The sequence below is a fragment of the Bombyx mori genome, chromosome 1, assembly GCF_030269925.1.
Source record: "Bombyx mori chromosome 1, ASM3026992v2".
Taxonomy (NCBI): Eukaryota; Metazoa; Arthropoda; class Insecta; order Lepidoptera; family Bombycidae; genus Bombyx; species Bombyx mori.
Genome location: NC_085107.1, coordinates 12,323,175 through 12,339,326, shown reverse-complemented (window position 1 = coordinate 12,339,326; position 16,152 = coordinate 12,323,175). Strand labels below are relative to the sequence as shown.

At 35.1% G+C, this 16,152-nt stretch overlaps 1 protein-coding gene across 2 annotated transcripts in view; it reads left to right on the top strand.

The window, feature by feature from the left end:
- The window catches only part of LOC101736898 (V-type proton ATPase 116 kDa subunit a 1), a 31,945-nt gene that overhangs the window by 11,726 nt on the left and 4,067 nt on the right, over window positions 1–16,152 (top strand). For both annotated transcript variants that reach the window (XM_062669555.1, XM_012693480.4), the window contains exons 10-14: window positions 932–1,140; window positions 3,109–3,218; window positions 6,359–6,483; window positions 9,827–10,059; window positions 10,905–11,115. In XM_062669555.1, coding sequence (XP_062525539.1) covers window positions 932–1,140; window positions 3,109–3,218; window positions 6,359–6,483; window positions 9,827–10,059; window positions 10,905–11,115 — 888 coding nt within the window. The remainder of the gene's footprint in view (window positions 1–931; window positions 1,141–3,108; window positions 3,219–6,358; window positions 6,484–9,826; window positions 10,060–10,904; window positions 11,116–16,152) is intronic.

Genomic DNA, 16,152 nt, shown 5'->3' with positions numbered 1-16,152 from the left:
CACTTTGGTTATTATATGAATGAAAGAAACAGTTTTAAACACTTTTTTTATATTATCGTTTATAATGTATTTTGTAATAACGCTGATGGTGGCTTATAAGGCCAAGTCATTTATGAAACTCGGATTGCTTTTGACTTTGAACTTCTGTTAAACTGTTTCCGTTGCCCGTTCTCAGTGGTGCTTAGGTATTTGCGCCGCATATAATGATTCTGAATCAATGTCCGATTATCTCCCACTAGGAATGCTTTTGGAAGCTATTGGTAGTAGCATCTAAAGTGCAAGTCACTGTATTGGTCGAATTCGTCGAAGAGTCCGATTTGAAACCTAGTCAATAGCAGGTACCGACTGATTTTCTCGCCCGATCTTCTCAGTGGATTGCGGTTCCGATCTGGTAATAGTTTCTTTCGGAGACGCTCGGCAGCTGTTTCCAAATCCCACTTCTACTGGCTGAACCTATGCTCACCCACCAGATACTCGATACGATTTCTGGTAATGTCACAATTGTACTTTTCCATCCATTCCTGCCTTTTGTTTCCCTACGTATTCATTCACTGATAGCCTAAGCAGCCATTCCAGCTATGCACTGATGGGTAGATGTGCGCACGGGCTCAAACTGAGAGAATTTGCTAGCAGTAGTCCTAGCAAGAGTAGGGCTTCGCAGAATCTACCACAAAATCGGAACCGCAAGCCACTGAGAAGATTCGGCAAAAAACTGAGTGGGATGTGTCTATGGGAACTCCTACTAGATGGCGTAACTACGTCATTCATTACGGCCACTATTCCACGAGAAATTGAGATTTAACCACGTCGTACACACTGTAAGTGGTTACGGCTTCTCATGGATACCAAAAGAAGGATTAAAATAAATATATTATGATTCTAAAATCTGAACGATCTGGTGAAGTGAATTTAACTAATTGTGTTTTTTCAGGTCGCTATATCATTTTATTGATGGGCATGTTCAGTTTTTTTTCCGGTGTTGTGTACAACGATTGTTTCGGCAGGTCGATAGTACCAATGCCGTCTTATTGGGTGAATACCTTCTCTTCAGAAGCCCTAGCTAAACAAAGTGTCCTCAATTTAGACCCGAAAGGGAAAACGAGAAATCTTTATTTATTGGGCGTTGACCCTGTCTGGGGCGTAAGTAATATATTATTATGTCTTTATAGACTACTGAAAAGTCGGTAGGAACCATTTCATATTTAAAAAAAATATGTGGTGTCGTGGGACACCAGGTAGGAACGAAGTTCCTTCGGCTAATGTAGAATCGACACAATTTGCAAAAAAAAAATCGTGCTCAATTTTATGTAGGCTTTCTTGATTTTTCTCTTAAATTTTGCTGATTAGTTTTTATTTAAGTACAGGAAAGTATTTAGGAAATTCAGTATTTTAGGAAATAATAAATTACGTAAAATAAAAAAAAAAATCGTAATTCAAATTATCAATTAAAATATGTCTCTTTATTTTTGTTTGACAACATAAAATTACATAGAAATAGAAATAATTACAAAATAGAGAGAGAAGAGATGAGAGAACGAAAAGAAAGAAGGAGAAAGAGAAAGGTATTATACACTACTCGCTTGTGCATACTACTGTCGCGCCTGCGCACGTCTCATTTAACGGTTTTATTCCATGGACTTTTTCTTACGGTTTTACTGTCACATTTTTTTCAGTTCGGTCGCGCAGCAAAATCCCTATCTCCTCCAAGCCTGCCATAAGGAACTTCGTTTCAATAATCAAATAGCGTGTTCAATGCCGTTCACTTTGACCTCGTGGCTCAAGGTAGCCATCACGTGCTTACGGACTTGGATAACCTCCGGGCACTGGGTTCCGTACCTCTGGAATAGTAGGAGTCTTTCCGGTCTTTGCCGGTAATAAAAAAGATCGCACTGTAAATAATTGATACGTTAAAGTGATGACGTGTTCATATTTTTTCCACAACCGTATCAAATCCTGAGCTCAAAAAGCAGTCGATTATTTTCAATATCGTCAAGTATTGTGTTTACTTTTTCGATAGTACAAACTGAAATAAGTAAAACAAAAAATTGACCGAGCCTCAAGCGTATTGTTTTCGAAACACTTATCAGCATTGAACGGTTTACTGGGCACCACTGAACTCAAGTGATGATACCTTTATTTAGCTTTGCGTATGTTTTGGCTTTGTCAACCCACGAAAACGGACGGTCGCTCTTCTATGGGATTTTACTTTGGATGTACTGGTTTTTAGACAACTCATTTAAGTCATTCATATTAAGCAAACCTGTGGACTGTGCAATTAAAAACATTCCATGTGTCAGCCAACTTCTGAGACAAGGAGCATCGTGGCCAGCTTGATCTTATGCTTATGATTAAGACAGCGTGCTACTGCAATACTAGTAATTGACAACAATGGAGGGACATAGTGTCACCGATAATGATATCTGACTTCTTAGGGACAGATTAAAGTGGCAAAAAATGTACAACGAATTCCAGGTTCCCTCGTAGCGCGACTTCGGATGCATTACGCTATTGTAGCATTACAATGTAATTAGGCTATACCATTGGTGCATCCATAAATATACATTTGATTTTAAATCAAACATGTGAAGAATCACTACGCTAGTCTTCGTTTTCCGATGAAGATTTCATTGTTCATTTTATAATTATTATAATTTTTTGGATCAAAAATAATATAAAAGTTATTTTTGTAATTAAACAACCTAACGTTTATAACTAGAGCCAAAAGAAAATTGATAAAGATATTCGTTTTTCTTATATTTCAAGCTTCGTTTAAATTATAATTCTGACGTTATTTTCTAAACAAAACAAAATATATTATAGTGAAGCAATTCTCGAGTTTTTATTGTTGTTGACATGGTGGCATGGAAGGAAAATCCAAACGTTTGACTTAAAATTTATTTCACGGTGTGAAAGGAAGATTAATTAGATCTGGCGGTTCAGAAAATAATGAATTAGTAGCCTGGCTGGCGGCCCTATTTATGGCAACAATTTGTTTTGCAACAGACTAAGTTTTATGACGACTTCATGTTTACAATGAGTCTAGAGCATATTTTAAATTTTAACTGACACTCAACGCGTTTGTCGCGTATAATATTTAATTGTTTTCAGGTCGCAAAGAATAACATAATATATGAAAATTCTATTAAAATGAAGTTTTCTATAATTGTCGGAGTCCTTCATATGATATTTGGTTTAAATTTGAGCGTTGTAAACCATTGGTAAGTCTTCACAGTTTTATTTTCTTTGAAAGATTCGCATTGTGCTGTAATATATAAACAATAAACTGGGTATAAGCTGTTAATCTCACTTTGGATTACCTAAAAAATACACTTCGTTTGTCAAATACGATGAGACAAGTCAACTTAACTCATATTTAGAATTAAATCTTAATATAATAATATATAAATTACGTGTCTCGTTGTTTATCCGCGATGGACACCTAAACTACTGAACCGATTTTAACCTTTTTTTTTAATATGTGTTTTGTTCTAACTTATGCCATAATAATATGCTGGTTTTTATTTCGATTAATGGTCACAATATTTATTAATTAACGATAAAATGATTTCTAATTTCATAAGTCTAAAACAGATGGCGCCTTATATCAGTTTTATAGACATTAACATCTCATAGATGGCACTGTGCTAAAAAAAACAACGTTTCACCTAGGCTACAATTGAATGGCATAAGCACCACGTGTTGCTGAGGCTAAAGTATAAGTGAAATTTATTTAGTAGTCAACGCAATATAGTGAAATCCAATTGATCTTATTTTGTAAATTTTTGGTATTAGCATAGCCGGCCACGTGTTATTTAGAAACAAAACCTTAGCCACAGCAACGTGTGGCCGGGTCTGTTAGTAAAGGTAAAAAGAAAATAAAACATAAAGGAATAGAACATAGGAAATAAAAAGTAAAGGAAGATATTAAATACTTTGATGATAAAGACTTTATTATAAAACGTGTGATAAAATTTACTAAAGTCATGAAAATTTATTAGTTTAGATGTATTCATATTTATGTATTATAATATATCACATACATCAATAATAGGTTTAGTAATAGTAGAATTTTAATATCGTAGTAAGTAATAAAAAAATAATTTGAAGAAATGATCATAGGAATTTAGTCTCGTGTAATAATAACATGGTCCGGTAAGAAATACAAGCCAATTTAAATCCCCACATAGCAAAAGAGTTGGAGCTACACGCCAATGTCAAAAGCAATGACAATACAATCATACAATATACGAGCGCTCAGAAACTGTTTCATTTGACGTATATTAATATTCATGAGCATTCCTCGAGCAACTTCGTATAGAAACGAGACTGTCGACGATTTGCTACCAGGAGGTTCTTGGTTACTTTGGTCATATTGCTCGGCGGCCACCAGACAACCTTGAAAGATTGATTGTGGTGGGCAAGGTAGAAGGGAAAAGACCCGCCGGCCGGCCACCAAACCGTTGGTCGGATCAGATAACTGCGCTCACTGGACTCTCTGTTACCAACGCCCTGAGAGAAGCCGAAAACCGAAGCAAATGGAAGCTGAAGCTGATGAAGTATTCGACTAAGAAGAAGAAGAACATTAATGAGTAACAAGCATTATAGTTTAGGTATTATCAAACGGACAATCTTGCTATTTCAAGATTCTGTTGAGAAGATACTAATTGAAGACGTCTTTGATAATATATTTTTCTGGATGTTTATTCGATATTTAAATAACCAAGTGTAAGCAATAACTTACAATGTATCGAATATTCGCGGAAATTTTTCATTCTGCTACAAAAATGTCTCGTAGGTAAAATTGACTATGAACCGGAAACAGCGACATTGCCTCAGTGATTTTAGTCAAAGATTTCAATTTGTATTTCTAGTTCTTGGCGGAATATTTTTATCACATACCAGCTGCGTTTAATTTTCTTTAGTTCGGTTTTTCTTATTTGACTTCGGTGGCTTTATCAAGATTGCGTACGTTTCATCAGGCAATAATATTATGTGTACTGTACTGTACTATGCAATTCTATCGGCATATAACCTCTATATAAATCTTAAAAGAGGTTAATATGTTACATATGTGACATAAATGATAATTTGAATATTGAAACATAAGAAGAAGGAACATTAGAAACATTAAAACATTTTTTAAATATTGAAATATAGAAAAAATTAAAAACTGGTGAAGCAATAGCTTTAAATGTGGTTTCTCTTTATAGAGCAACTCAGTTTGTGCTATAGTTTTACTAGGCGAAACTTTATTTTGATGTAAATAAAATAATACATTATGTATACTGTATATGTTTGCCAATAGAATTGCTATAAATTATTAGCCATTTTACCGTTGAAGTGAAGAATCTTTTGATTTGTAAGCATCGTCACATCGACACAACAGTTTTTGAAGAAGAAGTCTCTTGTTCTTCAGATGGAGTTCTTCACGTCTCATTTGACTTTAAATGAGCGAGGGAACATATATTTAACAGCCCGATATGCGCTCATTTAAAATATAAATATATAATAACATTATCTAGTAGACTCTTCGATACAATTATAATATTAATATAATATATAACAGAGCTTTATCGATTTTATGTTTGTACATAGTAGATTACTTGTTCAATTAGTGGGTTTAATACAAAAAAACTATAAGATATAATTATTTTAAATCAACTTTTCCCGCTTAACTTTAAAATATAAAGATACTTTTTTCGCTACGGTGTAAGATACAAAAATAAATATCACAGTTAAGTATCAATTAAGGAGAGCTCCGTAATATTTCGTGGGCAAAATCCGCGACGAGCTTATTATGGTTATATTTAAAATATTAGGTAAGATATTGTATTAACTATGTAATAAAATCGATTAAAAAATAATTTTAGTTCTTACCATATTATGTAGAGATATCGATGCTTGAATCTGCGTCAACGCAACGGACATAGTCTAGCGTCATTGATTAATCAGGCTCTAGTCATTGCTTTTATTTATGTTAGCTCGTCTTATTTATATATGTTTTTTTTTCTTTCATTTTGATTATTTTCTGAAAGAAACGAATCATAAGTCCACCTCAGAACAATACTTTGTCTACAACTCCTGACGTAGGCGGATGAAACAAAATTCATTCGGGTAAAGCGCTTTAAAAAGGATTAGAGGAGGTCCTTGCCAAAAGGCTCACAGTGATATGGGAAAACTTGTATTTTATAGTTTAATGCTTTTAAAATTATTTTTGTTTATACATATTTTTTTTATGGCATTGGGTATAAGATAATGTCTCAACCGACGCGAAATCTTGTTTGTGTTTTTTTTTTTTTTTTTTTTCATTTCGGATTTGTGCGTGGTTATTTACATTCAACAAAAACGCTTGTTCTAGGTACCTGAATCGCCGATACTTAATAGTTTTTCAATTTATACCTGAAATTGTATTTTTAACCTGCATTTTCATGTGGCTGGTACTGCTGATGTTTTTCAAATGGTTCATGTATAGTGGTAAAATAAGTAAGTACTGTTGATTTGTTTTAGTAATTAAATAATTTTTACTAATCACTTTCACACTTTCCCTTCATTTAAGATACTGTTTTGTCACATTTTTTTATTTTTATTTTTATTGCTTAGATGTTTGGACGAGCTCACAGCCCACCTGGTGTTAAGTGGTTACTGGAGCCCATAGACATCTACAACGTAAATGCGCCACCCACCTCGAGATATAAGTTGTAAGGTCTCAGTATAGTTACAACGGCTACCCCACCCTTCGAACCGAAACGCATTACTGCTTCACGGCGGAAATAAGCAGGGCGGTGCGGACTACACCTACCCGTGCGGACTCCCAAGAGGTCCTACCACCAGTGATTACGCAAATTATAATTTTGCGGGTTTGATTTTTATTACACGATGTTATTCCTTCACCGTGAAAGTCAATCGTGAACATTTGTTGAGTACGTATTTCATTAGAAAAATTGGTACCCGCCTGCGGGATTCGAACACCGGTGCATCGCTTCATACGAATGCACCGGACGTCTTATCCTTTAGGCCACGACGACGACAAACTTTCCCTTTCACTTTCACACTTTCCCTTCATTCAAGATACTGTTTTGTCACATTTCGCTTTATTTTTATGTTAATGAAGCTATTTGATTCTACGCATTTAATCAGAAAATAAATAGCGTAGCTTTTCTAAGTAACATGATGATGTTTAGAAAATAACAACATATTTAGTACTAGCGACCCGCCCTCGCTTCGCTTCGGAAACATTAAAACACACATGAAACCAAAAAAAAATATTAAAAAAGTAGCCTATGTTCATCAGGGACAATGTTGGCTTCTAATGGAAAAATAATTTTTCAAATCGGTCCAGTAGTTTCGGAGCCTATTCGAAACAAACAAACAAACAAATCTTTCCTCTTTATAATATTAGTATAGATTTGATTTGATTGTCGACATCAAAACAACATCGAATAGCACAGTAGCCGTTTCTACATTTCATTGCTTATTTTGAAGTGAAACCTATTTAGGCGCGTTAAGAGTGTAATTTAACTCGCGACAGATTCGTTGCGTCTAGAGAGAAAATATAAAACTTAGGAAGAGCGAGAGTGAGAGAATAGACAGAGCGTCTCGCGAACTACTCGACATGGAGAGAGGGAGAAAGCGAGCTAGGTCGTTTCTCTTATACACATTCTGTTTACGGGCGTCGGCCACTAGATGGATTGTTATTAATTTATCTTTGCTCTTGTAGATGGTAGTAACATATTAAATATTTAATAACTAAGTCGTCGTGGCCTGAAGGGTAAAATGTCCGGAGCATCCGTATAAAATGATGCACCGGTGGCCGAATCCCACCGGCAGGTATTTTTTCAGTGAAATATAATAGCAAATGTTCACGATTGACTTTCACGGCGAAGGAATAACGTCGTCTAATAAAAATGAAACCCGCAACCCGCACAACATTCCTTATTACAAGAGAACTAGCGCACACACACACACACACACTACAAAATAAGTTTCTATTATTTCACGTGCACCAAGCTGCACGCACAGAATTTTTTTTTTAGAAGAAAGACTTTATTAACCTAGCTGTATTCCTTTCAATTTTGACTTTTATCCAATAATTAACATTCCTAAAATAAGAGTTAAAGAGACTGCCTTTTAAATAAAGAAAATAAAAACGATAAGCCCTGCCGCATTTTTCATTACAATCATAGTACACTTAAGCCCGAAGCGGATGTCGATAGATTTTAAATATAAAACTGTTCAAGAAAAAAGTCGTCCATTAATGAGTGCTCTGACGAAGCACGGGAGCAGGTGGGTGCATTCCGAACGAGCCCTATTCTAATATGTTCAGTCGAGAAATTGCAATCTCAATTAAATGGAATTCTTTATTGAATTCACATTTTTTATACCTCGTTGTTTTTTGTTTTTGCGTTAAAATCTTTCTCTAATTTTGCGCTATTAAACGTAGGTACTTTTGTAAGGTATTTGAGGAGTACATAAAAATTGTGAACACTTAATTACCACGTCACTTTGTGATATCAGTCGAACGTCCCCATTGCTTTGAAAAGGATTTGAATGGCTTTCCAGCCCTCACAAAAGTAAAATAAGATATGCACAAATCCACAAATAACTATTTCGATTATCGATTACGATATAATAACAGTAAGAAAATCGAATTCTCGAATGCTCGAATGATTTATATAAACAGTGTGTTGTGTGAAATTTTTGCTTCTATTCTTGGCCTGTTGTTTAGTCCTGATTTATTATTCTACATTGCGTAATCGTGGAAATGAATCTTTAAAGAGATGAAGACTGTATTAGGGGAACTGTTCGTGGAAACAAAAAAAAAACTCTTACGATTCTTTTGTTATTCGATGTTCGTTTTTGTGGATTCTAGTACTTTTCTCCGAAAAATGTTATCTAACACAATTCGATTTTTAAATGCCTCTCTAAATATTAAATTTGTATCGGTAGGCTTTGCTTGGCTCTTAGAACTGTCAGATTTCTAAGACGGTTAATATTTAAATACTTAAAAGTAATGTTGCTAACTTTTTTTTGAGTATGTAGGTATTTAGAAATATTAACCCAAGTGCCTTCTCGTCTCTGGAAAGAAGCATGTTGATAATTCTTAGTATTTTTTTTAATTTATGCTCTTTGGTTTATCATAGTTTGATTTCCTATTTTAAAATATTCATAGTTTTGATTATGTTCCAAATTGTTTTATAGTACAGTAATCTATTCTCTTATGGCATACTTCCCGTATCTCTCGGGATCAGGACTGAATATGTGAATGTCTCAACACGTTATGATTTCTATTGACTCCAGTAATTACATAATACCACGCGGCACTCTGTTAGCTTCGTCTACCGAAGTATAAGCAATAAGCTCGGCTTGTGCTAGTAAACAATCTCCCACTATTTAGTAATATTTTTGTACTGAAGTGTACAATTAAGTAGTCATTCATAAAATATATTTTTTTACTACTCACAATATTTTTTATAAAGCACTACATTCTACCTTTAATATTTTGTTCGAGATAATTCTTAACCAACCTGATTCATATTCCGATTGATTTGTCTATACTAATATTATAAAGAGGAAAGATTTGTTTGTTTGTTTGTTTCGAATAGGCTCATTGGCAGGCAATTAGAAGCAGTCATTGTCCCTGATGAACATAGGCTACTTTTTTTTTTTATGTATGTTTTAATGTTTCCGAAGCGAAGCGAGGGCGGTTCGCTAGTTCAAAAATATTTCCGTTTTGACTTTAAAAACCGCAATACGTTACAGAAGAAGAAGAAGAAACTAGGCGACGATGTAACCAGAAATTGGTCATATTCCTTTTTATAATTTTCAGGTGGCAAGCGAGGTGCAAATTGTGCTCCTCAAATTCTGATATTATTCATTGACATGTTCCTATGGACTAAAACGAAACCGGTGGGCGCGAACTGCGACGCGTACATGTTCAACAAACAAGAATTAGTTCAGAAGATACTGATGATTATAGCCATATCGTGTATACCTTTACTTTTATTGGGAACACCTGTGTATTTGTACTGTACTAACAAAAAGAAAACACAAAAGCCTGATGTACGCTATGATCTATTTACTATGTTTTGTATATTTTTGTTTTCTAAGCAATATCTATCTATAATATAATCTGCTATCTAATCTATATCTAATCTATATTATATAATATAATCTGATTCTGTCTTGGTGTCAAACTTTACGAGATTTAATAATGTTGACCATTACGACTAGTTTGATTAATTAACTAGTACATATGACTAATTTTATTATTACGCTGGTCGTTAATTAAATATTTTAGCTATCGTGACTGTGATATATATTATGAAATGTTCATCTTTAAAAAGGTTCTTAAAAGATTAGTCAGCGGTAGGCAGTTGCATGGTCGGAACCCTCGTAATACGCAGTACGTAATACCATGGACGACAGTGACGATTTAGTATCAGAGGGCCATATGCTTTACCGCCTCCGCAAGAAAGAAAAAAATATATATGTGGTCGTAATCATTGTTAATGATAGTATTTTTTATTTATTGCTAAGATGGGTGGACGAGCTCACAGCCCACCTGGTGTTAAGTGGTTACTGGAGCCCATAGACATCGACACCGGTAAATGCGCCACCAACCTTGAGATATAAGTTCTAAGATCTCGGTATAGTTACAACAGCTACCACACCCTTCAAACCGAAACGCATTACTGCTTCACGGTAGAAATAGGCGGGGTGATGGTACCTACCCGTGCGGACTCACAAGAGGTTCTACCACCAGTAATTATGTAAATAATAATTTTGTCTTAGTTGATACTGATTATTTTACGAATACAATGCAGCGCAAGAGTGTATTTACTGTTATGTAAGAGTGCACTCCTGTAAATCGTAATCCATAAAAACCTCATTATAATGTTATTCAGGTCAAAGTGAGTGATTTCAGAAGATATCAGAGAAGAGACTCTGATGAAGAAAGGAAGGAACCTAAGAAAACCAGCGAAAAAGAGCACGACAGTTCTTCATTTGGGGATTTAATGATTCATCAAGCAGTACACACAATAGAGTTTGTCCTCAGTACAATATCACATACAGCTTCGTATTTGAGACTATGGGCATTATCTTTGGCGCATGTTGGTAAGTGTATTGTATTATATGTACATATTGTATTATAAGTTTAATCTGTGGGGTCCAAGATTACATTTAAAGGTGGGCTTCATGTTAAAAAAGTACAGCCTACACAAATATCATTTTAGGTTGGATTATTCTTCTGTAAAATGAACTATAGTACAATTATTTTGTCGCTGCAGTTTGGGTCATAAAAAGTCGGAGCGGTGAAGCGAATATTTCGCTCTCACTTCCACTCACGAGCCTTATGGACGGGCATAGTGATGCGCATTATTGTTGTCGATAAGCGTTATCGATAGTGTATTTAGTTTTGTCATTTTGTGGGTTATTGATAAAAATGAAAGAAAAATCACTAATCGAACACTTACACCACATATCGCCGCAGTAAGTTAACGAGAACGGCAGAAATTAACACTTTGTAACTTTTCGGGATTTATTCTTATTTCAGTCAATATTTTTAACACATTGTTGATAACAACACGTGCAAATATTATTTTGAATAAATTCTGCCGTTTTGATACAAAACAAAGGAGTAGCCATTGAGTCACTAAAAGAAATTCAGAGAACAAATGCATAAAAACACATTTCTCTTCGACATAATGTAGGTACTATAACTTGCAGGTAACTACAAATTACTCATAACATAACAATGTCTCACCACCCTTCGTACACCACCCCGCCGCCATGTACCTGCCTTCGATGACTCATTTGTTTTTATCGATAATGGCGTTGCGCCCGCGCAACATGCTCACCGCCCTAGCCGGGCTATGTTTTATGACCCAAACTGCAGCGACAAAATATTTCTACTATAGCATTGCCTTGGATTGGTAACAATTAAAATAAATTAATTTACTGGTGGTAGGACCTCTTGTGAGTCCGCGCGGGTAGGTACCGCCACCCTGCTTATTTCTGCCGTGAAACAGTAATGCGCTTCGGTTCGAAGGGTGGGGCAGCCGTTGTAACTATACTTGAGACCTCAGAACTTATATCTCAAGATGGGTGGCGCATGTACGTTGTAGATATCTTTGGGTTACAGTAACCACCAGTAACACCAGGTGGGCTGTGAGCTCGTCGATTTCTATATTTTATTTTTATTATTACTTAATTCGTTAAAATTATCAGCGGAAGTGATACAGATGTAAAATGCATACGTATGATTTTAAAAACTGAGCTGAACACAAAAATATTATTAATTCGTTTATTTAAGTAACACGAGAAGCTTTTACGATTAATCTAAGAAAAATTATATCATGTGATTATCTTCAACTAGCGGCCCGCTCCGGCTCCGCTCGTGTTTTTAACAAAAATTTCAACGATATTTGACGTTGTTTTATTTTTTTAAATAAAAGAACACTTATTGCGGCATAACTATAATAGCTAGATATATGCTGTCGTGACACTTTTTGTAAATAATAATGTGTTCTACAAAGTCGTAGTACATTATTTTATTCTATCATCAATAGTTTTCGCAGGGCACGCGATCTAAAGAATATGTTAGGTAATTTTTTTACACCTTGGGTTACGTTATTGGAGATTTTCCAAATCGGTTCAGTAGTTTCGGAGCCCGTTCAATACAAACAAACAAACAAACAAATCTTTCCTCCTTATATTATTTGTATAGATATGCCCACGCAACGCCATTACAGTTTTAGATGAAGAATATAAAAGCGGTGTGCTTGGTGTTTGTTTTTTTCCTTGTCTTTGATTCAAAGAAAATGTGTATCTAAACAAATACGGTATTGAATATAAAAAATAAAATAGAGTCATAAATTAACTACAAAACCATGTAAAATCGAAAATTGTGTCCCGAAGATAATAGCAAAACCAGTTACGATATTGTGTCTTTTAAGCTCATCTAACTAAGCAAAACAATGAAATAAAAACCGTCGGTAGATTTAAAAATAACAAGTCATTAATTTGATTTGGTTCAAGGGTATATAAAAAGTTAAAAGATGACCCTCTACTGCAATCTGCATTGACAGGGTATCGGATAAATATATCGTTCGTCGATAAATTAATTTGTTCCCAAAAAAAAAACTTCTGATAATTATTACTTTGTGTTAATGAGATAAAAAAAAATGATTACTGAAACTGGAGATGTTTGTATAGCTTACTTATTTTATGTGTAAAGCATCCCATTTAATTGATTAGAAGAATGTAATTATTTCGAGAATTGTAAATATTTGGCATGTCAGATCGACATCTTGTACTAGAGACGCCTTAAAATATTAACACGCATTTTCTTGTTGTGTCTTCCAATTTTTTTTAAATGTTTTTTTGTTATTTGTTTGTACGCAGACGAGCGTACGGCCCACCTGATGGTAAGTGGTTACCGTCGCCCATGGACTTAAGCAATGCCAGGAGCAGAGCTAAGCCGCTGCCTACTGCTTAATACTCTTCCTCGTTTGAAGAAGGACATGTCATAGCATGAATTTAGGACAAAATACTACTATTCGTGAAATTTAGTATAATAATTTTTTAAACACAAAGATTTGTCGACAAAAACGAGACTAGCAGCTAATCTTGCGGCTCAAATGCATACAGCCGCAAAATTAAAGACCTCTAAGCTCAGAGTCTGTTTGTAACTAGAATTTTTAATAACCGGTCCGCGTGACATTTAATTTCATTTCTCTGAAACTTTCAAACGAAACGACTATTGGTCTGGACATAATCTCTGAAACGCTTTCAACATAATAAATTGCATATGAGTGAAAGCCGGGCGCCGGTTGCGCTTGTGCGGGAATTTCAATTTGCTTTATTGTCGTTGTAAGTATAATGCGATACAGCCGTACTTCAACAAGCCAACACTTTGTACCTACTGTATTTTATGTTTTACTTTCCCAAAAGTGAATTTGAAATTTTTATGGCGTGACGTTTTGGTGACGTGTTCGTTTATTCATCCGTGGCAAAAATTATTTTACCTTAGGTTCTTATTTAAGTCTATATCTAATGCATGCCGTGATTAAAACCATTGGCTAGACCCATCTGGTGGGATAAATCGATAAGTTAGATAACCAAGTATCAAAAATTATATACGTTTTTTTTATTGCTTAGATGTGTGGACGAGCTCACAGCCCACCTGGTGTTAAGTGGTTACTGGAGCCCATAGACATCTACGGCGCATCATCTGAATGCGCCACCCACCTTGAGATATAAGTTCTAAGGTCTCAAGTATAGTTACAACGGCTGCCCCACCCTTCAAACCGAAACGCATTACTGCTTCACGGCATAAATAAGCAGAGTTTATTTCTGCCGTGTTAAATGTTCCAATTGGTGGATTAAAATTGTAAAGCACAAATTCTGGCTATCCTTAAATTATACCGATAGTACAAACCGCAGTTATAGCTTGAGGTAAGGCGCGATAAAAAAGTGGTGGCTGGTTCTTGCTTATCATATCATCAACCCGCTATAGTCCACTGCTGTACATATGTCTTTCCTATTGTACGCCACGGAGTATGATCCTCGGCTTCTTTCATTCAGCTTTTGCCAGCCACCTTGCAATGATCGTCATTCTGCACTGCGTTTGGCAATTCGCGGTCTCCACTCAAGAACACATTTACCCCAACGGTACTCGGTACTGTATACCCGTTTATTCATCTGGTATCACCTAAAGCAACCAATTTCATCTACCATCGGAAATAATATCTTACAACATCTCCCAAAATTGATAGGAATATAATAATTATTATTTGTATTTTAATAAAAAAAATATTGAAACTACATCTTTCATAAAAATCATAAAATAACATTATTGTAATGTATAGTTAAATACTATGGAGAGTTAAAACGATGCAATTTGTTAAAAAAAAAAAACGAGACATATAAAAGTCAAAATAGATTTAATGGTATTGCAGAGTAATTTTTGGTTTTAAATTAATCCCTTTTCGATTGCAATTAGCGTAGAGTAGACTATGCTTTGATATACCCGAAATCATCAGCTAAAATCATAGTCGACATCAAGAGGATTATAAACTACAATTCCATATTAATCTAACAAACAATACCTATCGAGCCCAAATCCGATTGAAATGGTTTTGAGTTGACGTTTAAAAGTTTATAAAATAAAAAGTAGAAAACGAATGGTTGGAGCATTAATTATATTATTATGATTTAAAAATAGCTAAGAGTGTGAGTGGAGGAAAGCCTTCCCACTCCCACTAGTCTTGAGAAAACCACGTCTTAATTCGTAGACGCTGAAATCTAACGTTTAAATTGTAAGCTATCTCGATCTTCTTAAACATAGATGCTATTTTTAAACTTAAACATAGATGCTATTTTTAAAAGTGTGTATTTTCAAAAATCTTATTACAAGGGCGGGATGATAAGTAACTAACCTAACAATAAAACACTTAACTTTTCGTGATAAAATTAATTTTATCTTTCGACATAGTCTCCGTGAACCTCTACGCACTTATTCTATCTTCGTTCTAAAGCAGTAATGCCTTCAATAAAATGATTTCTTTCGAGGCCTGCAAAATACTCTTCTACAGCGGCTACGACTTCATCATTTGTGGCAAATTTCTGTCCGCCCAAAAAAATTTTGAACTTAGGGAATGAGTGGAAGTCTGATGGCGCTAGATCAGGCGAATAAGATGGGTGGGGCAGCAAATCATTCTTAAATTCGTTGATTTTTGCTATAGCTTTATCACATGTGTGAACCCTAGCGTTGTCTTGGCGGAAGATGATTTTTTTTTTCGCCAAACCTGGTCGTTTTTGCTGAATACACTGATGAAAATTATCTAGAATATTAGCGTAGTACTTCCATTAATCTTTTGACCTTTAGGAAGGTAATCTATCATCAAGATCCCATCTGCATCCCAAAAGACGGAAGCTATCACTTTTCCAGCCGGCTTTACAGCCATAGCTTTTTTGGAGCCGGGCATCGCGATTGCGTCCACTGTTTTGATTTGAATGTTTGATTCTGGCGTGTAATAATGAACCCATGTTTCACCAGTTGTTACAAATCGACTAACAATCGGCTTTATTACTCTGAAACGGTCCAGACATTCTTTTGAGTTTTGCACCCGAATCCCTTTTTGATCGTGC